The 24,743-nt window shown below is 49.7% G+C and overlaps 1 protein-coding gene across 1 annotated transcript in view; it reads left to right on the top strand.

Annotated features, from left to right (window-relative positions):
* Positions 1–23,667, top strand: part of megf6b (multiple EGF-like-domains 6b) — a gene marked incomplete at both ends in the record, with an annotated part of 59,917 nt that extends 36,250 nt beyond the window's left edge. The window contains 32 exons of the mRNA XM_084463915.1: positions 1,056–1,181; positions 1,991–2,113; positions 2,830–2,952; positions 3,366–3,503; positions 3,871–3,993; positions 4,232–4,354; positions 5,723–5,893; positions 7,008–7,139; positions 8,221–8,349; positions 8,749–8,877; positions 9,314–9,448; positions 9,629–9,763; positions 10,148–10,273; positions 10,556–10,687; positions 12,175–12,303; positions 12,907–13,038; positions 13,393–13,521; positions 13,732–13,860; positions 14,278–14,406; positions 14,521–14,649; positions 15,831–15,959; positions 16,560–16,688; positions 18,116–18,244; positions 18,466–18,597; positions 18,800–18,928; positions 19,409–19,537; positions 19,835–19,963; positions 21,305–21,433; positions 21,981–22,109; positions 22,313–22,441; positions 23,119–23,247; positions 23,603–23,667. Coding sequence (XP_084320041.1) covers positions 1,056–1,181; positions 1,991–2,113; positions 2,830–2,952; positions 3,366–3,503; positions 3,871–3,993; positions 4,232–4,354; positions 5,723–5,893; positions 7,008–7,139; positions 8,221–8,349; positions 8,749–8,877; positions 9,314–9,448; positions 9,629–9,763; positions 10,148–10,273; positions 10,556–10,687; positions 12,175–12,303; positions 12,907–13,038; positions 13,393–13,521; positions 13,732–13,860; positions 14,278–14,406; positions 14,521–14,649; positions 15,831–15,959; positions 16,560–16,688; positions 18,116–18,244; positions 18,466–18,597; positions 18,800–18,928; positions 19,409–19,537; positions 19,835–19,963; positions 21,305–21,433; positions 21,981–22,109; positions 22,313–22,441; positions 23,119–23,247; positions 23,603–23,667 — 4,109 coding nt within the window. The remainder of the gene's footprint in view (positions 1–1,055; positions 1,182–1,990; positions 2,114–2,829; positions 2,953–3,365; positions 3,504–3,870; positions 3,994–4,231; positions 4,355–5,722; positions 5,894–7,007; positions 7,140–8,220; positions 8,350–8,748; positions 8,878–9,313; positions 9,449–9,628; positions 9,764–10,147; positions 10,274–10,555; positions 10,688–12,174; positions 12,304–12,906; positions 13,039–13,392; positions 13,522–13,731; positions 13,861–14,277; positions 14,407–14,520; positions 14,650–15,830; positions 15,960–16,559; positions 16,689–18,115; positions 18,245–18,465; positions 18,598–18,799; positions 18,929–19,408; positions 19,538–19,834; positions 19,964–21,304; positions 21,434–21,980; positions 22,110–22,312; positions 22,442–23,118; positions 23,248–23,602) is intronic.
* Between the last annotated feature and the right edge of the window lie 1,076 nt (positions 23,668–24,743).

Below are 24,743 nucleotides of genomic sequence, written 5' to 3'. Positions count from 1 at the left end.
GTTGAGGGCGGATCTCTGGTGTCACGTCAAACTTACGGCTGCAACTTCAGCTCAGCGTGCTGGACATGATAACGTCAGTCAATGAGCCATCCTCAGGACAAAGTGAAATCATTTGACATGGTTGGATGATAGCGTTGTGTATATATATATATATATATACATAAATACATACATACATACATATATATATATATATATATATATATATACACATACATATATATATACATACATATATATATATATATATATGGACATTTATATACAGTATATATATTTTTATCATACATATATGCATGCATTTGGGTGTTGAGAATTTGCAGGACATCCTGCATGAAAACATAGGATACCATTGATTCCCACCGCTGGGTTTGCGCCGATACCAATCACAACAGACGCACGCCGAGGAGCGGGAAAGCAGATGTGCTGGGATCTGAACCCAGCATCTTGGCGCACGCTCCTCTCAATCGGCTGCCAGAGGAGGTCAGGCGCCTCCCTGGTGTGTGAGTGGAGGAGGGCAGCCAGGAAGAGGGGGGTTATTTGAGTTGGCAGGGGCTGGCCGGGTTAGTGGTGGTGGTTTGGGGGGGGGTGGGGGCGGTGGGGGGGGGATTAACGGGGGCCCGTGTGATGTGGATAGACGGACGGCTGCTCTTCACTCCAACCTTTCCCTGTGAGCAGCCTACCTATCCCACCTATTGTTCCCCTGTCAGGAGCAATCCAAACACGGGACAGGGCCCTGACGAGAACAAGAGCTGAGCAGTGATTGAGCTGGCTCCGTCCGCGGCTCATCACTCCCGTCTGCAGAGGCCCGGCTCGCCTTCAGATAGCCCTATGATTATTGGCTCTCTCTCTGTGATGATCATAGGATGCCTCCTCTTTCTTTTCTTTACCGGTCTGGGAGCATACCGATCTGCTGAGCTATTTCCACCCCAGTCTATTGTACACCTACCCTCGGCGGAGGTTGTGGCCCTTTGTAAGAGTTACGTGAACTTTCTCACGCCATTAGTCGCCGTGTGTGTTAATGATTTATTCTGTTGTGCTCTTCTTGTGTCCAGCCGTCCACTCCTGTGCCATCAGCAACGGGGGCTGTGAGCACCACTGCGTTCAGCAGTCCTCCGCCCACTTCCGCTGTCGCTGCAAGACCAACTACGTCCTGACCGAGGATGGCAAGCACTGCAAACGTAAGGGCCGCTCTCATGGCCTGAAAGCAAGGCAGCGTTTAAGATACACAAGTACACACACACACACACACACACACACACAACCACACACCAACACACCAACACACACGCACGCATGCACGCACACACGCACACACAATGAAAATAACAAGGGTATTATGATAGTATCATTTTAAATGGTTTGGAAAGCAGGGCCAACAAAAACGTGCCACAGTTTGGGTGATAAACGTTGAAAGAGTCCCGCCGAGGTTCATAACACAAGAGAGCCATTAGCGGGACTGTTTACGTTCCAATCGGGATTATGTGACAGGAAGTTCTAACTCCTTACTGCCGTTCACAGCGCTGGAGACCCTTCATTCCTCCTATGATTCACATCGCTCTCCCTGTTTCTCTTCAAATTAGTCTCTTCATGTTCCTTCTCTCCCCGGGGAATTTGGACCCCTGCCTTGTGAAGCAAGGCAGCGGCAACCTTCTGTGGGGAAAAAGAAGAAGACGGGCGATGTTTTGGACGTTGAATGACTATCTTTAAGGCGGTTTTGGCGTGGCGTAATTGTCGGCCATGAACACCTTCCTATAATTGTATTCTTTTAGTCCTTTACGAGGACTGAAGGTCTTCAGCCCAGGTGCTGGACAGGCTTTGACATGTTGCAAACACACACACACACACACACACACTTTATACAGACAGAGTTAAGTTGTGGTTGAGCTGTGTAGAGTCAGCATTCTCTCTATGCGTCATACTGCGTGGCGCTGTTGCTCTGTTGTCCTTCTGTGTCAGGTCACCATGTGAACATGTGTGTGTGTTACAGTGACCAATCCTTGCGGCGATCAGAATGGAGGCTGTATGCACGTGTGCCAGCCGGACGGGGGCAAGGCCCACTGTGACTGTAACGTCGGGTTCCTCCTGGCCGAGGACGGCAAGACCTGCAAAGGTAACCCCCCCCCCCCCCCCTTCGTCCGTTTCCAGCAGGGGGGCAGGGTAGTCTTGTGGCTGTTTGACCCCCAGCCTGGTGCTTGGGAGTCCAGGCAGTCCACCTGGAGGCATCCCGCAGCAATGCCCAACCCTTTCCCGTACTGTCCCTTTGCCTAAGGGACAGTACGGGTCTGGAGGATCCAACCACCGTAAAATCCAACCACTGTTTCTCATCGCTTCACTGAAACATCCATCTGCAGAAGAGCAGTTAGCTCTGTGGAAACAATGTGCGTCGGGGAGAATGACGTTTGTGGATAACATAACAGTGAATCGTTATCGTTAAAAGTACAAATCTCTCATAACAAAGACCAAAGTGATTATTTATATTGTTTACATTTGTGGCAGGCGCGTTTGAGCTAAACGCTTCTAGGAAGAATTGGCAAGTCATTTTGACGAATTATATTGGTAACAAATGTTTTAGTGAAGCAAGAAGGAAAGAAAAAAGAAGAAAAGAAAAATATAACTATATTCACTGTAGTCAATAAGGATTCAAGGATAAAATCTGCCTAGTAGTAATAGTTATATATATATATATATATATATAGGCATGAACATTTCTGATACCCAGCTTGTGTTGCACAGATGAGCATTTAATTAATGACAGCAGGACCAATGGATACCTTGATGTTTTGTTGATGATAAGATTGTTGTGTTTTTGTTTATATGTCCTCACAGACATCGATGAGTGTGAGACGCAGCAGGCCAACTGTGCCCACGGCTGCCACAACACACTGGGCTCCTTCTCCTGCGTGTGTCTCACAGCCTACGAGCTGGGCTCCGATGGCAAGCAGTGTTACAGTGAGTCCACTACACTACGTACTACCACTACACACTACCAACTACTAACTACTAACTACTAACCAGCAGTGTTACAGTGAGTCCACTACACTACATACTACACACTACCACTACTAACTACTGACCAGCAGTGATACAGTGAGTCAACTATGTTCTACATACTACCACTACCACTACACACTAACTACTAACCAGCAGTTTTACAGTGAGTCAACTATGTTCTACACACTACCACTACACACCATAAACTACTAACCAGCAGTGTTACAGTTATGTAGTCAACTACATACTACATACTACACACTACCACTACACATACTAACTACAGACTACTAATAAGCAGTGTGTCTGTCTGTCTGTCTGTCTGTGTGCGTTTGTCTGTGCGTGTGCGTGTGTGCGTGTGCGTGTGGCAGGGATCGAGATGGAGATAGTGAACAGCTGTGAGAACAACAACGGAGGCTGTTCCCACCACTGCCAACATTCCACCGGCGGACCCGTTTGCTCCTGTAACCAAGGTTACCGCCTCGACGATGACCTAAAAACCTGTGCCGGTGAGCTGGGAAACGGTTGCATCTAATAGCGCGCCACGATGAAATAGTGTATTCATATATACCAATTATCTTCGGTAATTGCTATCCCTACTATTATTATTATTATGACCGTGTCACAGGGAAATCATAACAGTATTTCAGCAGCCCCAGACTGCTCGTAAAAACGATGGCGGGCGACCAAAGGAGAAACGAAATTGACGCCGTTAAATCATCGTCTCGCCGTGGGTAAAAGCCGCAGGGGACCCCCCAAAAACCGACGCTCTCGTGACTCGTCTCTCGCGTGTGTGACCTCACCTCGGGGGGTCGATGTCGAGACTAGCCTGTAACCCGCGGCGCGACCTCGCTGTGTGCGTTGTGTTTTTGGCAGACGTGGACGAGTGCAGCGAGCAGCGGGCGTGCTGCGAGCAGGACTGCACCAACTACCCCGGCGGCTACGAGTGCTACTGCTCGGCGGGGTACCGCCTCGACGCCGGCGGCTGCAGCTGCGACGGTAGGTCGCTCGGAGGACACCCTCCCCCCCCCACCACCCCCCCCGGAATGTTCCGATATATCGGGGAAAAGCGATAGTTACACAAGCCGGAGAGGCGGCGGGGGGGAACATTAGTCCTGTTGAATGTGGAGCACTTCCAGTGGATGGAATGTATATGGGGCTTCTCTTGAGGTGTGTGTGTGTGTGTGTGTGTGTGAGCTGAGCGCCGCGGTGGTGTGTGTTTTGTTTGTGCGTCTAGACGTGGATGAGTGCCTGGCAGCCAACGGCGACTGCGAGCACTCGTGCCAGAACAACGCCGGGTCCTTCCAGTGCTCCTGCCGACGGAGCTATCGCCTGGACGACGACCGCCGCTCGTGTGTCCGTGAGTCAAACCGCCGCACCCCCCCACCACCCCCACCTCCCCCCGCTGGCCTGAGCCACGCCCACCGACAGGGGGAGGAGCTATAAAGGCTTTGCAGACATGAGTCCTGAGCCGTTTCTCAATTTGCGTTCTCGTGTGTTCTCGTGTACTTGCGTTCTCGATAAACGTCATCAGTGGTAGCCCAAGCACTGTTCCAATTCCAAAAGTACACGTCGTACGAGTCGTAAAACCCGGAAGTGTTCTCGATGCGTTCTCGATTAGGCCGTTCTACTGAGGATGCATCGGAGGTGACTCCTGTGGACTTGGGACCGTTAAATATCCCAGAATGCATCATCGAGTCCGCTGCTGTTCCAATTGCAGGTGCGTACTCGCGTTCTCGGAAGTCTGTACTTGAAAGTCCGGACTTGCCAAGTACGTACTTCCAAGTCCGCAAGTATGTAGTCCGCGTACTTGGTATTGAGAAACGGCTCTGGACTAAAGAAACCGTCAGGGTTCGACCTGAAAGTACATACTGTACGTTGAAGTGACCTCCGTTCTGAAAGGAACATTATGAGACATACATTGAGTTGTATTGTGTTGTACAGATTGTCAGTTACAAAATTATAAGTTATAAAGTATGAAAAAAACATTAGTGCACACCACTTGCCATTTCTTTCTCTGTGTCCGTCTGGTCCAGCCTAAACTCCAGTTGTCTCCGGCATGGATTAGGGTTTGGGTTAGTCGGTCAAAGTTCACCCGAATCCCAAAGAACAGAATCGATAGGATAAATATTATATCTACTGGATTCTATTCTGATAGACGCAGGCGACTCTAACATTGACGGTAGCAGAAAGAGCTGACAACCAAGAGCTGACAGACACAGGTGAACATAATCAGTAATCACAGGAATCACAGGTGAACATAATCAGTAATCACAGGAGCCCCAAACGAGGAGCAGGAAAAAAGCGAGGGGGGGGGGTGGGTGGTGGGAGCGGGGGCGCGATCATGACAGCGTGCTCTGTCTTGGAGAACATAATTCTGTGGTCTAGGCTTCCCTTCCAAATGTCCTCTGGTATCTCCAGCTCTCATCTCCGTCTCCCATCTTGTTTGAATGTCCCCAGATGAGGGTGGCCCGGTGTTCTGCAGTCTGTGGTTATGAATGTATCATACGGTGGTTGTTTTAGGCATTCTGTCAGAGTTGTGATTTCAATCTTTTTCGAAACTCATTTTGAATCATTTTCTCCAAAGATTTGCTATTCAGGAGGTTGTCTTTGTTTAGTTGCTGTTTTAATCTCTCTCTCTCTCTCTCTCTCTCTCTCTCTCTCTCTCTCTCTCTCTCTCTCTCTCTCTCTCTCTCTCTCTCTCTCTCTCTCTCTCTCTCTGGTACAGCAATAGGGAATGCAGTGGAGGCTCTGTCCAGTTCGGGGGTGCTGGAGCTGCCCCTGCCCCGCCCCGAGCTCACCCTGCTGCAGGACTACGACCAGGCCCTGGAGCGCTACGACGACTACGAGGACGACGACGGAGAGCTCAGGGCCGAGAGCAACCTGGCCGAGAAGTTTGGTGAGTCTCTCTCTCTCTCTCTCTCTCTCTCTCTCTCTCTCTCTCTCTCTCTCTCTCTCTCTCTCTCTCTCTCTCTCTCTCTCTCTCTCTCTCTCTCTCTCTCTCTCTCTCTCTCTCTCTCTCTCTCTCTCTCTCTCTCTCTCTCTCTCTCTCTGCAACCGAACCATACAACCATACACAATTAGGACAAACGTTTATTCATTTAGACACGCACACCACACGTCATTCCCACACACACACATCATTAGGTGTGATTGAGTGAGTGAAATTAGAAATGTTGACTCATTTCCACATACACAGACTCATTCATAAACGCACAGACACACACACACACACGCACGCGCGCACAAACACGTTGTCCTAAAAGCACACACACACACACGCAAACCACAGCCCCCCCAGACCTGCGTTATACCCTGTGTTAATGAAAACAGTTAAGAACACATGTGTTCCCCCTGGAAGCTGTGTCTGATTACCTGACAGTACTCTGAGCCCACGGCGGGCAGACAGTGAGAGGGAGCTCATTTAAAACATAAAAGGCAATTACTGAGCACATGGCCTGGGTACTTCCAAACACCGTCCCCGCACCAACAGCGCAACCGCAATGCTGAGCCCCAAGGTCCTGGCAGCCGGCGTTGCACCCCATGGCTCGGCAGCATGCTGGCTCGGCACTCTGCTGGCCCTGGCCCTCTCGTGGTGCCAAGCATTGCACGGCTCTATCGACAACAGATGGCATGTTGGAGTTTCCATAATGTGTCCTCCAGATGAATTCAGCAAACGCTGAGCAATGCCTGGTATATATGGTTCAAGGTACATGCCATTCAGCGCCAGGGCTTATTTTGGGCTTACTTATAACTTCAGATTTCTGAAGAAATTAGAAGAAGAAGAAGAATAGGAATGTTTTTGTTTTTATTCATAAACTCAAAACGCTGCACACGACTTAAAAAGACAAGTAAATTACAGAGACAGACCAAAGTAAAATCAATCAAGTAAAGTCAAATCAATACTGTAAATACTATCAATACTAATTTAGCTCTGAAGCTCCTCTGTAGCGTCCTGCATATAAACACATGTGTTGGTGTTGAGTGTGCGCTGCCCTCTGTCCTGTGGTCAGTGTGTCTGGATGAGACGTTCGGCCATGACTGCAGCCTGACCTGTGAGGACTGTTCCAACGGAGGGAAGTGCAGCGCGGAGAGGAACAGCTGCGACTGCCCCGCAGGATGGACGGGCGTCATCTGCAACCAGAGTGAGGGCTGCACACACACACACCCACACACAGATAGACACTAATACACACACACACACACACACACACACACACACACACGACACACACACACACACACATAGACACTAATACACGCACACGACACACACACACACACACACACACGACACACACACACACACACACACACACACACACACACACACACACACACACACACACACACACACACACACACACACACACACACACACACATAGACACGCACACGACACACACACAGATACACTAATACACACACACACAGATAGACACAAATATACGCATGCACACGACACACACACACACACACACACACACACACACACACACACACACACACACACACACACACACACACACACACACACACACACACACACACACACACACACACACACACACACACACACACACACACACACACACACACAAACAGATAGACACAAGTTCAAAAGACACAGCATAATGCAAACGCCAAAACAGAAGTGAGCGTCAGTAGATGTTGAATCAGCTTGACACACAAGCTGCCGAAGGACATTTCATTATGCAGGTGGAATCCACAAAAAGGACAATGCATTGTCATGTGTAATAAAACTTTTCAAACTGGCTAGAACTTTCTTCTGCCAATTGTGCGAATTTTGCGATAAAAGTCCCCCACCCCGCAATAATAGTCCCGTTTCATTGTCGACATCTGTTGACACTTACTTCAGTTGTGTTGTGTTCTCTTAGGTAGCTGTACCACTGAGCATCGCTAGTCGCACGGTTCAGAGCTTGCACCTTCATCCCATGAGACGTTTAACACACAAGACTGGGGAGGATCCGTTATGTACACATACAGACACATATAGGCAAAACACACAAAGAGGTGCACAGAAATACACAGAAACACACACATACCCAGATACACATTGACAGACATGATATGCACACGTAAGATACATATGCAAACGCACACTTCAGATAGATATACACTTCAACACACGCACGTGTCCTTGTCTTTTCCAGTGAGCAACCACTCTTCTATAACGACTGCGTTATTATTTGTTTTAACCCACAGCGTGTCCTGAAGGGTGGTTTGGTAAAAACTGCTCCTCCCCCTCTAAGTGTAAGAACGGCGCCAGCTGCGATCCAACCAATGGGAGCTGCCGCTGTCCACCGGGGGTCAGCGGTGACCTGTGCCAGGACGGTGAGTTGACAAGAGGTCGCGAGGTCATCAATGGAACCCCCATCGACCTTTGACCTGCTGCAAATTATTATTGAGCAATAGAAGTGCAGATTGTGGTGCAGATTGTGTGGTGCACATTTTGTGTTTTTCCAGTTTGATCCTTCCAAGATGGAAATGTGATCCATGTTTTGCTTAATATAACATTCCACTTGAATCAATATGTTCTCAGCATTAAATTGTTATGAGTTGTAGTTCCTCCTCTCTATCACGTCCCCAAAGTGAACTGTTGTAAAGGTAAAAGCCAGTGGTTTCAGCTGTGTGTGTGTGTGTGTGTGTGTGTGTGTGTGTGTGTGTGTGTGTGTGTGTGTGTGTGTGTGTGTGTGTGTGTGTGCTTGTGCGTGCGTGTGTGTGTCTCTGCAGGCTGTCCAAAGGGCTTCTATGGAAAGCAGTGCAAGAAGAAGTGTAACTGTGCCAACAACGGCCGCTGCCACCGGACCTACGGGGCGTGTCTGTGTGAGCCCGGGCTCTACGGCAGGTTCTGCCACCTCCGTAAGTCGACACAGCTGGTCCACTGAAGCCTATTCACTAGTGTACCATCATCTGTGACACACTGTTCCAGAGTGACCTGCAGTGCGGTCAGCCCCAGGTCATAGAGCAGCAGGCTGGCTCAGGGAGGCCTTCAGGTAGGCTGTGGACACTGGGGATCGAACCCCAAAAACCTTCCAGCTGGCCTACATACTATCTACTACTACCTGACCTTTTTACCCCTGCAAACTTCACAGGAAGGGTTCCAATGTGGAATAATTGTTTTTGTGTGTTGGGTTAAAATACTTCATGGTTTTGATGAAGGTTAACCCGAAGATAAAGCTGTAGTACAAAACAACTATAATAAAGAATACCCTATAGGAAAAAACGAAAACATCAGGGATTTATTCCTAAAAGCATTTGTGACAGTATGCTTTGTCTGGGCCTCTGTCCTCCCAAGCCTGTCCCAAGTGGGCCTTCGGTCCGGGCTGCTCTGAAGAGTGCCAGTGCGTCCAGAAGAACACCTTGGAGTGCCACCGTCGCCATGGCACCTGTGTGTGCAAACCCGGTTACCAAGGCAACACCTGCAGCCAAGGTCAGCCTCTTCCAAGGAAAAAGGAGGAACATGTCGTGGTCTGTTCTTGGCAGGAGTGCTCCATGGTTGAGCTTATTTTTCCTCGGGTTAACGTGTGTGTGTGTGTGTGTGTGTGTGTGTGTGTGTGTGTGTGTGTGTGTGTGTGTGTGTGTGTGTGTGTGTGTGTGTGTACGTCTGCAGAATGCGACCCGGGTTCCTACGGCGCGGGCTGTGAGAAGACGTGCACCTGTCCCCCAGGCGTGTCCTGCCATCACGTGACAGGAGAGTGCCAGAGGAAATGCCCGGCCGGTCGTCGTGGCAACGACTGCGAGCAAGGTGTGTTACTAATGTGCGGGTGTCAGGGTTAACACTAGGGCTGCACGATTAGGACAAAAATGAGGATTGAAATAAGTTAGCCTGATACTGCGATACTGATAGTTATTCAGTGCGATTAACAGATTACTGAATCCATTTGCCAACCTGGCAACCACGTCACATTGTTTAGTGTCATGTGTTTAGCGGCAATGATTCCTCACACCCAACATGGCCACCCAAGATTATAGTACCCATCAAACACAAAATCAAATGGATTCATTTAATTTGATATGATCTTTCTGATATTATCTTTTTTTTTATGCATTACTCGCAATCTTTCGCGGTTAACTAAGCGCAGAGGCCAATAAATGGTGGTTCTGATGACGATTGCGTGTGTGACTGCAGAGTGCCCAGAGGGCCGGTTCGGGCCGGGCTGCGACCAGGCCTGTAACTGTACGGGGGCCCCGTGTGACGAGGTGACGGGCCAGTGTCGCTGTCCAGCGGGGACCTCTGGGGAACACTGCCAGAACCGTGAGTCTGAGCGGCTCCGGGCCCACAGTAGTAGTAGACGCTTTGTGTGATGGGCGTTCGTGAGTAAAGAACACTGATAGTGATTGGAAGGTAATATAGCTACTGATTGCTTACTGGTGGCCGACATTTAAGTGGCATTTAGCCCAAAATATCAGAAAGCAGTTGTATCCTCCAGTATGAGTATAAAAACCTACTCATTCAATGTTTATGAACCCTTCACCATGCAGGGTGTGTACTGTGTGTGTGTGGCTGAACGCGACTGACGCCCTGCTCTTGTGTCAGTGTGTGAGGAGGGCTACTGGGGTCCGGCCTGCAGGGAGAGCTGTCCGGCCTGCGAGAACGGCGGCGTCTGCGATAAACACAATGGCTCCTGTGCCTGTCCACCGGGATTCATCGGCACGCTCTGCCAGGACTGTGAGTACCCCCCACCGTGTGTGTGTGCGTGTGCGTGTGCATGTGCGTGCGCGCGTGTGTGTGTTTCTGTGTTGACAAACCCAACAACAGCAACAGCGGTCCTTATGACTGAATGTTATTGCTGCTTTAGTGTTGAGACAAAGTGGAACAGATTGTCCTATAAAGTGTTATGGGGTGGTTTTAGGCCGTGTCCCATTACCACGCACCGCCAACCTCTAACCCTTCAGGGGAGACTGAGCGGACACAGCTGGCAGTGCACATGCGCAAAGGTCGCCCGCAAAAAAGGTTTACGAGTGGCCCTTTTAGCCGTGGCCTAAGACCCTTACTGCCCCGGGACGGAGACGCAGACTCCGCCGGCACCTTCCTTCAGATGAGACGTTCAACCTGGTGATCGCTGATGATCCCATGGCACCTTTAGCAAAGGTAGGGCTGCAAACCCCTACCTGTCCTGGCCACATCCCCAGCATGGCTCTTGTACCAACAAGGCCCCTCAGTCAATGCCCGCTGTCTAATTGGATTGCATCATTACAACCGCCTTCCCACTGTGACAGCCAGTGTGTGGTGAGCGCTCTGGCGCATACTGGCTGCAATGCATCACCCAGGTGGGTGGGTGCTACACCCTGGTAATGGGTGTCATAACCTCACACACACACACACACAAAGACACACTAACTGTGTTAAGCTTGAAAATTGCAATTCATTATTATTAAGTAGGTTGTGCTTGTGGTTGTGCTCAGGGCTAGGGCTGTGTGCGGGTGTGTCCTCTTCCCATGCCCTGCCACATGGCCGTACGTCTCGCTGAGTTGAGCGCCACGTGTTACGTTTGCACCTGGGGGGTCGGGGGTCGCGACCGGTCAGCCCTCCAGATGGTCTCTTCCAAAACACAATCACCCCCCCCCCCCATATGAGGGCTGACCTGTTGCTTAAAGCCGGGGGAATTCTCAATGTCACTGGCGACATGCACCAAATTCATAACCCCACATCGACCCCACCCTATGGTACATCTATTATGTCGGTGACTACAGGGACTTCATGTTTTAGACACGACTGGTTTCAAATTCCACACTCTCTCTTCATCCCTCCTAGCTCTGCCCTCGTGGGGGGGCGCTTTTTCCGGTGGGGGGGTGGAGGTGACTAATGTCTCCAGGATCACACACAGCTACCTCACACAAATCCATCTCTCCCCCCCACTATGACAAGCCCTAATATAGTCCTGCGGCGGTCAGCCAATAGATTTCCTCCAGCCGCGTGTCCCTCAAGTGCTCTGCTTTTTTTTTGAGGGACTTTAAGGATGGATTGAAGTGATCTCAGTCGGATCTTGTTGCTATAGCTCCATCCAGGAGCGGGCCTACACACACACATACACACACACAGTCTGTCTCTCCTTGGCTCAGAGCAGATGAGTGTCCATTAGTTCTACTGGAGGTCTGAATAATAATAATAACAAACTGTCACCATGTGTGTGTGTGTGTGTGTGTGTGTTTCAGCCTGTCCGGTGGGGCGGTTCGGGCAGGGCTGCCAGCTGAAGTGTGTGTGTGAGAACAACGCGCACTGCCACCCGGTGACCGGGCGTTGTACCTGCGCCCCGGGCTGGACGGGACACAGCTGCAGGAAAGGTACGGCGCGCGACGGAACACACAACGTTTCAGCCTCTCTTATCGACTGAGGTGCACAGGTTGGATTTTACAGTTTGGCGGACGCTTCGACGAAGACCCAGATACACGTCGTTAAAAAAAGCGTTTTAATTATTTATTTGTATTCTTTTTTTGTATTGTGATATTTAATTATTTACTTTATGTATTGCAAAGTCGTTGTTTGATCTGCTGTTCAAATCAGTTTGTGCATTTGGATTTCTCTTTTTATTCTTATATGTTGTTATCGGGGGCGTCATTGAAAAAAGAGAGCCAGCTCTCAACGGCCTTCCCCTGAATACATAAAGGTTGAATGAACGGGGAGGGAAACCCCCACAGTTTTAGCAGGAGAACCAGCGCCCAAGAAGAGTCAAATGTTCCATCTGAGGCAAACGTAGAGAGAGTCGGAAAGCTTTTCCAAAAAACCCAACGGGTTCCATAGGAGACTGGATTGTAGACGAACAAGACCACTGGTGGCATTGGCCCGCCCGCTGAGCGTAACCGAGCGCACGCTAATGATCCGTCAGCCCGAGCCGAGGATACTAACCCTCTGTGCGTGTGTGTGGCGGCGGCGGCGGCGGCGGCCAGCGTGTGACGCGGGCCACTGGGGGGAGGACTGCGTCCAGGCCTGCGACTGCAAGAACGGCGACGGCAGCTGTGACGCCACCACGGGCCAGTGCAACTGTGAGGCGGGATACACGGGAACACGCTGCCAGCACCGTGAGTCGAGGCCCACCGCGCGCGCGCGTGTGTGTGTGTGTGTGTGTGTGTGTGTGTGTAGGCCCCGCATGTGTGTGTGTGTGTGTGTGTGTGTAGGCCCCGCGTGTGCGTATGTGTGTGCGTGTTTACATTCTGCTTTGAGTTAGCCTGGTTAATTTATATAGATATATAAATCAGTGCATTTTTTCTCTCTGATTTGGTGTAGCTGCGTTTTACAAGCAACATGGAACTGTAAATGGTCTAGAATCGCAAAGTTTGATTTATAATTGTAATTGTCGTGTTCCATTTGCCTTTTTCCTTTCACGTTAATGTCATGAGTACAGTTAATCATCTCCGACCCTCCCCCCCTCACAGAGTGCCCTGCCGGGACGTTCGGTCTGGGCTGTCGCCGGCGCTGCCAGTGTGACAACAAGGCGTCATGTGACCACGTGAGCGGCGCGTGCACCTGCCGCGCGGGGTGGACCGGGAGCTTCTGCGAAAAACGTACGCAAAGGAAAAAGCAATGACGTCATCAAACGACGTCATCACCGCACGGCCTGCAATCACGCTGGTCGTTTGTCTTTCTACGGCCGTGGCCGTCTTTTGTTTGTTTCGGGCCTTCCCGGGCCTTCGAGTTGTTATGGATCGATGCTCCCTGGGGGGCCGTCGTCTGACCCCCCCCCCCCCCCTCTCTGCTCTGTGTACGTGTTGCAGCCTGCCCACAGGGCTTCTACGGCCTGGACTGCCAGGAGAAGTGTGTGTGTCTGAACGGGGGGAGAGGCGACCACGCCACCGGTGTGTGTTCCTGCCCCGCGGGATGGATCGGCCCGCACTGCAATCTGAGTGAGTCCCCCCCCCCACCCTTGTTAAAGTCTGAAGAGCGAGGGGAACCCGGCTGTGTGTGTGTGCGTCGGGGAGAGGGGCGGGTTTTAATATTACCGTGATATGGGAACATCCTCGGCCGTTGAATGTGTGCCAGATTTGATAGGGGCATGGCTCGGCGTGGGACTAGGGTTGACGGCCTCTGTAGTACAGCCGGATAAAAGGAGACCAGACACTCGGTGATTGGAAGTTATTTGGAGGGAGGCCAGCTCCGCAATGATCAGACGTGAGAAAGCTGCGGAGTGGGCTTTCCCCCCTCGACGGCCAGCGGTCTCCATCACATACCAGCACAATGGGCCACCCCCCCGTCCCTTTTGATCGCCCCCCCACCCCACCCCCGGTTCATCTGAGGGTCGTCACATTGTTTTCTCTTGGCAGCCTGTCCGGAGGGTTCCTATGGCGATGGGTGTAACCAAAGCTGCGGCTGCCATAACGAGGGCAGCTGCCACCCGGCCAGCGGGCAGTGTGTGTGCACGGCGGGCTGGACCGGCCCCAACTGCACAGAAGGTCAGTGTCCCCGACAAATACGGGCGACGGGGGGGGGGGGGGCAGACGCCCCAACAGGTCGCACCTCAAAACCTCAACCGTAAACCGGTGATAACTTCTTTTTTTTCTTCCCAGAATGCCCCTCGGGTTTCTACGGAGCGGACTGCCGCCGGAGGTGCCTGTGTCAGAACGGGGCCGCGTGCGACAAGACGGACGGGAGGTGTGCGTGCGCCGAGGGCTGGATGGGCCCGGCCTGCGAGCTGGGTGAGGAACGCGCGCGCGCGCGCGCTCGCTCGCCGACGGGACACTTTGATATTGCACTGTGTGTCATATCACAGAATCCATCTGTCGTCGTCATCATCATCATCATCCCTCACACACACCCACATCGCCGGGCCGCATTGTCATTGTTCTCCCGGGATTTTCCCAGTCCCTCATCCCTTCTGTTGTTGTTCTGTACAACTGGTCACGCGGTCACGTACCACCTGCAACAACCCGCACGTATTCAGAAAACATACGGTTAGCCACGGGAATGGCTTTTTTTTTGTTATGCTTTATTATAGAGAGGAATTGTATGGGAGATAGGGTTGGGAGGACATGCAGCAAATAACCACAGGAAGGATTCGAACCCGGGTCGCTGCATTCAGGACTCTGCCTATATGGTCTGCCCTTTAACCCCATGCACCACCGGGGTGCCTCAGCCAGGGGAATGTTGAGTTATTGGAAAACCATAAAGATTTTGACTAGACGAGCCCCTGGACAGAAATGTAGACATAAAACATTACCGGGAATACCATTGAGCCACTGTGGCAGTAATTACCACGGTGACCCCCTGGTCAAGTGTTATTTTCTTAGACTAATATCCAGGATAAAGCAGTCTCAGTCTAATTTACTCTCTTAGGTCATTTGTTTTCACTTCAAGTGTAATTTCCTGCCACTGTGTGTGTGTGTGCGTCTCTGTCTGTCTGTCTGTCTGTCTGTCTGTCTGTGTGTCTGTGTGTGTGTGTGTGTGTGTGTGTGTGTGTGTGTGCGCGCGTGTGTATGCGTGTGGTGCATGTGTGTGTCTATGTGTACACTGCAGACAGGCCTAACAGAGTCCAGGCCCTCCTGTCTCCCACCATTCTCCATGGGTTTACTGTGCCAAGCACAGGAAGACTCTAATCCAGCCCCTGGAATGTTCTCTACCCTCTTAAACTCAGTGGCTGCTGCCCTGACTCCATGCCAACTATCTGCTAGGCTAGGCTACGGCTACGGCTAGGGGCCAGCTGCAAGTTATTACTGAGGACAGGTATACCTGCCCTCAGCACAAATGTCTCTTGCAAGAAGGGATTTGCACCCTGACAAGGCACATGTCATCATTCTCTCGTGTGTGTGTGTGTGTGTGTGTGTGTGTGTGTGTGTGTGTGTGTGTGTGTGTGTGTGTGTGTGTGTGTGTGTGTCTCCAGAATGTGCAGTCGGCCAGTTCGGCGTGGACTGCCAGCAGCGGTGTGTGTGTGAGAACGGAGGGCGGTGTGACAGACACTCAGGCCAGTGTAGCTGCGCTCCCGGCTGGGTGGGAGACCACTGCGAGAGAGGTAGGCCTGGATCCCAAACTCCTGCACACCAGGTGTCAAACCTCCCGCAAAAGAAAATTTACGATCTGTTGAATAATGGACAGATGTTGGCAAGTGAAGTCGTCACATTTTTTTTGGTCGTTCAAAAATGTTAGTTCTAAAATAATATAACAATAAAGTACTGGGAAAGTCCCTAGCTGGGTCTCTATAATTGTACTCTTTTATTGAGAATGCCAGGATTTGAGCAACACTCAATTACCTCACCCCAAACTTCTTCTCCGCTCTAGTCTTCCAGAGTCAAACCTGTCTGATCGTTTCTTGCTATATTTTCAAAGGATACGTTCAATCTGGTTGTGACATCACAAATTGTTCCCCTGCTTGCCACAACCCAGACAGTTCAAGGATCTGACACGGGACGTGTTGTTCCTTCGACAGATGTTGCAAACGGCACTGAGCACTCCAATGAAACCACGTGGATTCAATAAATAAATCCATCGGAAGAAAAAATATTCATTCAGATTCATTCGGCCAATGTTTTGAGCGGCGGTATGCTTCAGGGACGAGATGCATGTACATGTAGGCTTTACGCATGAGCTCCGCTGCTCCCCTCCCCTGTCACAGGGTGCGACGCGGGGCAGTTTGGCGCCGGCTGTGAGCAGAGGTGCCATTGTGAGCATGGAGCACCGTGTGACCACGTGACGGGGGAATGCCTCTGTCCCCCCGGCTGGAGGGGAAAGCTCTGTGACAAAGGTACACACACGACAAGTGATTACTAGTGGTCTACGCACTTGTGATGAAGGTACACACACAACAAGTGATTACTAGTGGTCGACGCACTAGTGATAAAGGTACACACATCATGTTATTAGTGGTCTACACACTAATGAAGGTACGCACATAACATGTTATTACTAGTGGTCTACACACTAGTGATAAAGGTACACACACAACAAGTGATTACTAGTGGTCTACACACTAGTGATAAAGGTACACACACAACAAGTGATTACTAGTGGTCTACACACTAGTGATAAAGGTACACACATCATGTTATTACTAGTGGTCTACACACTAGTGATAAAGATACACACACGACAAGTGATTACTAGTGGTCTACGCACTAGTGATAAAGGTACACACATCATGTTATTACTAGTGGTCTACACACTAGTGATGAAGGTACACACACGACAAGTGATTATTAGTGGTCTACGCACTAGTGATAAAGGTACACACATCATGTTATTACTAGTGGTCTACACACTAGTGATAAAGGTACACACACGACAAGTGATTACTAGTGGTCGACGCACTAGTGATAAAGGTACACACATCATGTTATTACTTGTGGTCTACACACTAATGATAAAGATACACACACGACAAGTGATTACTAGTGGTCTACGCACTAGTGATAAAGGTACACACATCATGTTATTACTAGTGGTCTACACACTAGTGATAAAGGTACACACACGACAAGTGATTACTAGTGGTCGACGCACTAGTGATAAAGGTACACACATCATGTTATTACTTGTGGTCTACACACTAATGATAAAGGTACACACATCATGTTATTACTAGTGGTCGACGCACTAGTGATAAAGGTACACACATCATGTTATTACTAGTGGTCTACACACTAGTGATGAAGGTACACACACGACAAGTGATTATTAGTGGTCTACGCACTAGTGATAAAGGTACACACATCATGTTATTACTAGTGGTCTACACACTAGTGATAAAGGTACACACACGACAAGTGATTACTAGTGGTCTACGCACTAGTGATAAAGGTACACACATGTTATTAGTGGTCTACACACTAGTGATAAAGGTACACACATCATGTTATTACTAGTGGTCTACACACTAATGATGAAGGTATGTACACACATGTGTTTACGAGTGTTCTACACACTAGTGCTAAAGGTACACACACAACAAGTTATTACTAGTGTTCTACATACTAGTGATCAGGTTGTAGAGAAAGATCTGTCACCTCAGTGAACTCCTGCTTTTTTAATGTTCTCCACACTGTAACTTAACATGGGTCCCACTGCTGAGCCTCAACACGGTATCCTACAGTAGCCTACAGTATCCTACAGTATCCTACAGCATCCTACAGTATTCGTCACCGTCCTGTTCCCCGGTCCTCGTGTGTGTTTCAGCGTGTCTCCCCGGGACGTTTGGGACGGGCTGCTCGCAGCGCTGCGGTTGTTCCCGCGGCACCTCCTGCCACCACATCAGCGGAGAGTGTGGCTGTCCCCCTGGGTTCACCGGCAACGGCTGTGAACAAGGTGAGCAGGACCCCCCCGCTACAGCACTACACATATTATAAATATATATATATCTGTATCTATAGCTATAAAGATCGCTTAATCGCCCAATTTGTCTCATGACTTAAAACCAATGAATTGATTCCTTGCATGACTTACACCCAATACATGATATATAAAATGCCACCATAACAAATGATACAAACATGTTTTATAGTAAAAAATATCTGCTTTCTTGACAGTGTGTCTCCCGGGAACCTACGGGCTCAACTGTAACCAGGTGTGCCAGTGCTCAGAAACCAACCAGCTCTGCCACCCGGTGTCCGGTCTGTGTTACTGCGCCCCCGGTTTCCATGGGCCCAGATGCAAACAAAGTAGGCATAACCACAATTATTGTAAAACATATGGTAAAAAAATACATAATTTTAAAGTAATGCTCCTCAGCAACAATGCCTGTCTGTAACTAACATAACAGAAATGTAGAATTGTATATTGTATTATTGCATGATATTGAACAGACCTATTTGAGTGTGTTGTGTGCAGACGATATTTAGCAGATGCTTCCTAATGTTCCAGCGTGTGTAGAGGGCCGATACGGACCGAACTGCGAGCGCCAGTGCCAGTGTGAAAACGGCGGCAGGTGCAGCCCGGCCACGGGCACGTGTGAGTGCTCAGCGGGCTTCATCGGAGCGCACTGCAACAACAGTGAGTGGGTCTGAATCAGCATCACTTCAAGAGAGACCTGCAGGTTGGCATCACCACCTCTTTAAGGTGGGGGGGGATCTGCATAGCAAATAGATAAAAAACTATGATTTTCATTTTTGAAAATAATAGGTAGGATTAGAGGTAGGATTAGAGGTTTTTGTGATGCAATGTGCACACACAAAACAGAAATTAACTTAAACATGACGACACGATTCTACTTGCCCTTCTCTCTCAGGTTTAGCTTACTTTCCCTAATGTCACATCCAAGTTCATTTCTTTAACCGGTGCACTAGCCTAAAGTCTAGAACCAGAGTCTAAAATAATTAAGATACTCATGCGCTCCCCCGCACATGCAATCAACTGGGGGTGCCTACCTTTTAGCATCATTGCGATGTTGCTAAATAATGACTCCAGTGAAAAGCTCTAATATCTTATGTGCGTGTTTGTGTGTGTGCGTGCGTGCGTGCGTGTCTGAGACAGCCTGTCCTGCAGGGCGCTATGGCGACGACTGTGCCCTGGTGGCCCTGTGTGTGGCGGGGGCCCGCAGTAACCCCGTGTCTGGCCACTGCGTCTGCAGCCCCGGGCGGAGAGGAGAGGACTGCAGCCACGGTCAGTCATCCGACAGCACACTCAGCCCCGACGCATGATTCAGACCGAGAGTTCTTCCGTCTTAAGTCGTCTTTTTTCTCAGACGGTGGGCGGCGGTGCCTCTGTCCCAGCCAATCAGTAGGCAGATTACGATCCTGAGCGATGTTGCCCTTTAGGAGTTTTTTGTTTTTTTTAATAGTTTTTTCAGACAGCAGAATCCAAAGACATTAAAGAAACTCTAAAGGCTGAATGTGTGCTTGTGCCTGCGTGTGCCTGTGTGTGCGTGTGCGTGTGTGTGTGTATGTGTGTGTTGTGTAGGCTGTTCCCCAGGCTGGTATGGTGCAGGCTGTGCCCATCGCTGTAACTGCAGTAACGGAGGTCTGTGTGACCCCGCCTCTGGGACCTGTACCTGTGGTCTGGGCTGGACCGGCAGACACTGTGACGCAGGTGAGCGTTACTCCCGCTTCCATGTTACCGCACACATCTTTACTCTGTCCCCTCTACCATCCCACTACACACATCTTCACTCTACCATACTGCTACACACATCTTCACTCTTTTCATACCACTACTACACACATCTTCACTCTTTTCATACCACTACTACACACATCTTCACTCTTTTCATACCACTACTACACACATCTTCACTCTTTTCATACCACTACTACACACATCTTCACTCTTTTCATACCACTACTACACACATCTTCACTCTTTTCATACCACTACTACACACATCTTCACTCTTTTCATACCACTACTACACACATCTTCACTCTTTTCATACCACTACTACACACATCTTCACTCTTTTCATACCACTACTACACACATCTTCACTCTACCATACCACTACTACACACATCTTCACTCTACCATACCACTACTACACACATCTTCACTCTACCATACCACTACTACACACATCTTCACTCTACCATACCACTACACACATCTTCACTCTACCATACCACTACACACATCTTCACTCTACCATACCACTACACACATCTTCACTCTACCATACCACTACTACACACATCTTCACTCTTTCATACCACTACTACACACATCTTCTCTTTCATACCATAACACTACATACATCTTCACTCTACCATAACACTACATACATCTTCACTCTACCATACCACTACACACATCTTCACTCTTTCATACCACTACTACACACATCTTCACTCATTCCCACTACCATCCCACTACACACATTTTCACTTTACCCCTCTACCATACTGTGGCAACCCGCCTCGGGGAGTGAACTCGCCTTGGTTTAAAACAGCACGCAAATCACTTGGGTGTTAAGCCACAACGGCCCGTTTAATCAAACAATAAAGTCTTTCTAAAAAGAACTAAAAGATGAGTGCGTGGCGCAGCCACAGCTGCTGGACTCTCCGTTCACCCCAGCCACGAGAGAGCCCCTAATGGACGTGGAAGCCTGCCTTTTAAGCTGGCTTCCTCAGGTGCTCTGCATCACGTTGATTGGGACCGGGCCGGGTTGCCACAATACCACTACACACACACACACACACACACACACACACACACCTTCCCTCTCCTTTTAATAACACTCCATGTAGACACAGGGCCCAGGTGCCCACAGGCCAGGTCTGGGGGGGGGCCATCCTCAGCCCTCCCTCATGTCCGTCCCCCCCCCCCCCTTCCCTCCCATGTGGGTCTCCTCCTCCCCCCCCTGTCCCCCCCCCCCCCCCCCCCCCTCCCCTGGGACAGCGTAGCCTAACGAGTGTTCTCCCGCCCTGCGTGTCTCAGAGTGCCCCGCGGGGAGCTTCGGCGCCGGCTGCCTGCTGCGCTGCGGCTGCAGGAACAACGGCACGTGTGACCGCGTGACGGGGGCCTGCCAGTGCGGCTCGGGCTACTACGGTCATCTGTGCGAGCACGGTGAGAGAGGACATACGAGGACACACACACACAACCAGGACATGAGGTTTTTCTTTATTTTAAACGGATCCAGCTAAAAAGAAAAAAAAAGTCTATGTGTTGCAGCTGGAGCAGGAACACCGAGCAGTGTCTGAGCTAGTCCCCCCCCCACCCCCCCCGCCCACTATCAAAATGAAACAAATATCTACCCTATCTATAACCCTTTCACAAAAGAGTGACAGCAAAGAGGACGGACGGAGAGAAGGGTTTCAAGGACGTTTTTTTTTAATAGGCTCAAGCAGATCTGGTGACGGGAGAGATTGCCAACCTGCAGACGATGTCGTTCAATTTACTTTTAATGCATTTCAATCCCACAATATGTACGTCGGTATAAACAGATTTTTGATTGCAAGATTTGAACAGGGACTGGTATCTTAAGACGGCCCCTTACTAGGAACTAATGTCTGTAGTCACTAGTGTACGTAACCCACCACACCCACACTCTCCCTCTAATGAAACCCTGTTGTGTACACCCCCCCTCTCTCGCCCTGTGACCCCATGTGACCAGGCTGCCCCCCCGGTCTCCACGGAGCCCTCTGCCAGCTGCAGTGCGACTGCATGAACGGGGCGTCCTGTCACCCGGCCACGGGCCAGTGCGTCTGTCCTCCGGGTTACCATGGCGCCCGCTGCCACAGAGGTCCGTTGGGTGTGGAGTTGTTCATTCTAGTGTCTTCTTTTTAATTGGGTTTCCTCGTCAGACCACCAAGGGGGGGGTTTTGTCTGTTTTCCGCATCATTGTCACCAAGTCACATAACAGCGTCCTAAACATCACGGTCATTGCCCCCCTACTCGCTATCCTTAACATCAGCCACTCTATCAACTCTGTGTGTCCGTCTCCAGCGTGTGAGCAGGGCACGTTCGGCCCGGGATGCTCCCGGGTGTGTGACTGCGAGGGGGACACTCCCTGCGACCCGACCACAGGGACGTGTCGGTGTCCCTCGGGGAAGACCGGAGCCAGATGCGACATCGGTAAACAAATCCTCCTGACCCCCTTTTTTAACACGAGCCTAGCTCTCTGCAGGGCAGCCGAGGGGGCAGCTCAGCATGTCACTGTGACTGGACGAAAGTTATTCCATTGAGTGCTGATATAGAGTATGACAGCACCGGGACTTTTGACCGTACAGGTATCACCCGCATTCCAGGTGATTCTAATAGCCGATAATTAGATTTAATCGAAAGCTGTTAACTCATTGGAATAATTCATGCCCGACAGTGCGACTGTTTACAGATTCTTATTTCCCTGGCTGCACAATAAATGGAAACAGACGGATACGGATGAACGTACATGATACAAAGTGCCTGGCCTGCGCTAACGTGTAGCCCTGCGCTAACGTGTAGCCCTACATGACGCAGCAAGCTAGTGTGAAGGATAACGCTTGTGTGTTGCTTGGCAACAGTCCAGCCCCAGTCCAGTTGCGGAACTATTAGTGTTAGCAAAGCCAAATAAAGGATCAAATAAATAAATCTAATTTTAATGTTGATTGATTACCGTTAACTTATAAATGGCGCCTGTAGAACTGTTCTATAGAAGCAATGTCACACTCACGGTTGTGCTGAACATCAGCGAACCCTCTCGTATGATATTGCTTAAGTTGTATATAGTGGACCATTCATTATAATACGACTCGGGGTCTGTGTGTTTCCAGACTGCAAGGCCAACCAGTACGGACCGGACTGCACGCAGACCTGCCAGTGTGACAACGGGGCACACTGTAACCATAGAAACGGCCGCTGCACCTGTCTCAACAGTTGGATCGGCGTTACATGTCAAGAAGGTAATCACTGGTGGTTGTGTACTGTAAACACACACACACACACACTGCTACTGTCTTGTGCGTAATGCTATTACTCACCCACACACACTCAGTTAACACTGTAGGGCCTCATTATCGTATCGCTGTCGGCGACTCTGGCTATAATAAGGTCTCCGGTGTTTAGTTCACCGGACGTTTGTGCTGACAGCCAGAGTGAGTGTCGGCGCTGGTCGGTCCAGCGCGCCGCGGGAGGTCAGCAGGAGACAAACGGCAGACTCCACTTATAGCTGCTGTTAGCCGGGGTCTTGCTGAGCCTGGACGGAGTGTTTTTGACAGATCTTTTGTGTTCGCCCCCCCCCCCGTCCCTCCCTCTTAGGTGGACCCCTACGCCTCCCAGAGAGAAGTATCAGAGGAGACACGCTGGAGGAAAATGCGTTATAGCAGCTCCAGTGATTGGAGCCACAGACTCACTGTAGCGTTCCACCCAGGTGAGGGACAGGGTGCTGACCGCGGGGCCTTGGTGGAAGAGAAGACTGTTGAGGTGGTTCCTGAGGGAGGTGTGGGGCACCGTTTTGTGGTGGGAGTTACGCAAAGCACCCACATGGTGGAAACTTTAAAACACAACACGAGGATCCTCCACTACGCTCTGGCTGGACAGGACTATGGACGGGACAAGATTCGACATTCGCTTTACATCGAGAAGGTCCAATCTATCCGAGAGCGTTCTGCTGTCCATTTTGTGTTATGTCCATAACAAAGGCAAAGCTAGTTGTGCATAATATTAAGAGTTAAAATATGTGAAAGTTACCCTACATTTATGGTGTTGCTAGGTATGACACCACACTTCCACTCCAAGTGATCATATTTTAGCAATGCAATGAAGTGGTTTGCAGCTCTGTAAGTTTATTAAGTGAAATCCTCCAACTATTTGTGCTATGCTTCCTCAGTCCCGTCGGGGAATACGATGTTGTACAGTTTACAATATAGTTAGCACAATGCTGTTTACCGAATTCTTTAAAAGGAGAAGTCAGGAGGCCCCTGCTTTTTGAGTAACTGGCGATTATCAACCGCAATGCATAGAGTAAAGCTTAATAACCTTTTTTTTATATGTATAAATTGCCAAGTTATATTTATATTTCCCAGCTGTACACATTTGTTGTTTTTGTGTTAATGTATATTTAATTGTTCACTGGAACTATATTTCATGTCCACCAACGGGAAAGCCTATGAAGTCGGTGTATGCAACTCATACGTGGCACAAATAATAAACAGTGTTACGTCAGTTTTTTCCCATTGTCATTTTAATTTCATTAAAGAGTAAAGCTGTACATCCTGTCTAAATTCAGATTCAAGCACAGTTGCAGTTAGCAATGCCTGCAAATGAAAAAAAGAAGAAAAAAAGGCTGAGGTGATCACAACCAAAAATAATAAATATATACAAAGGTCAAACTATATACAGACCCAGGGAGATATCTTACTCTCACTCGGATGTCTTCACAGAGTGAATTTAGTCCACC

Source organism: Micromesistius poutassou (genome assembly GCF_964030765.1).
Source record: "Micromesistius poutassou genome assembly, chromosome: 2".
Lineage (NCBI taxonomy): Eukaryota > Metazoa > Chordata > Actinopteri > Gadiformes > Gadidae > Micromesistius > Micromesistius poutassou.
Note: the sequence above shows the minus strand (reverse complement) of the source record. Positions and strands in the feature narration are given on the sequence as shown.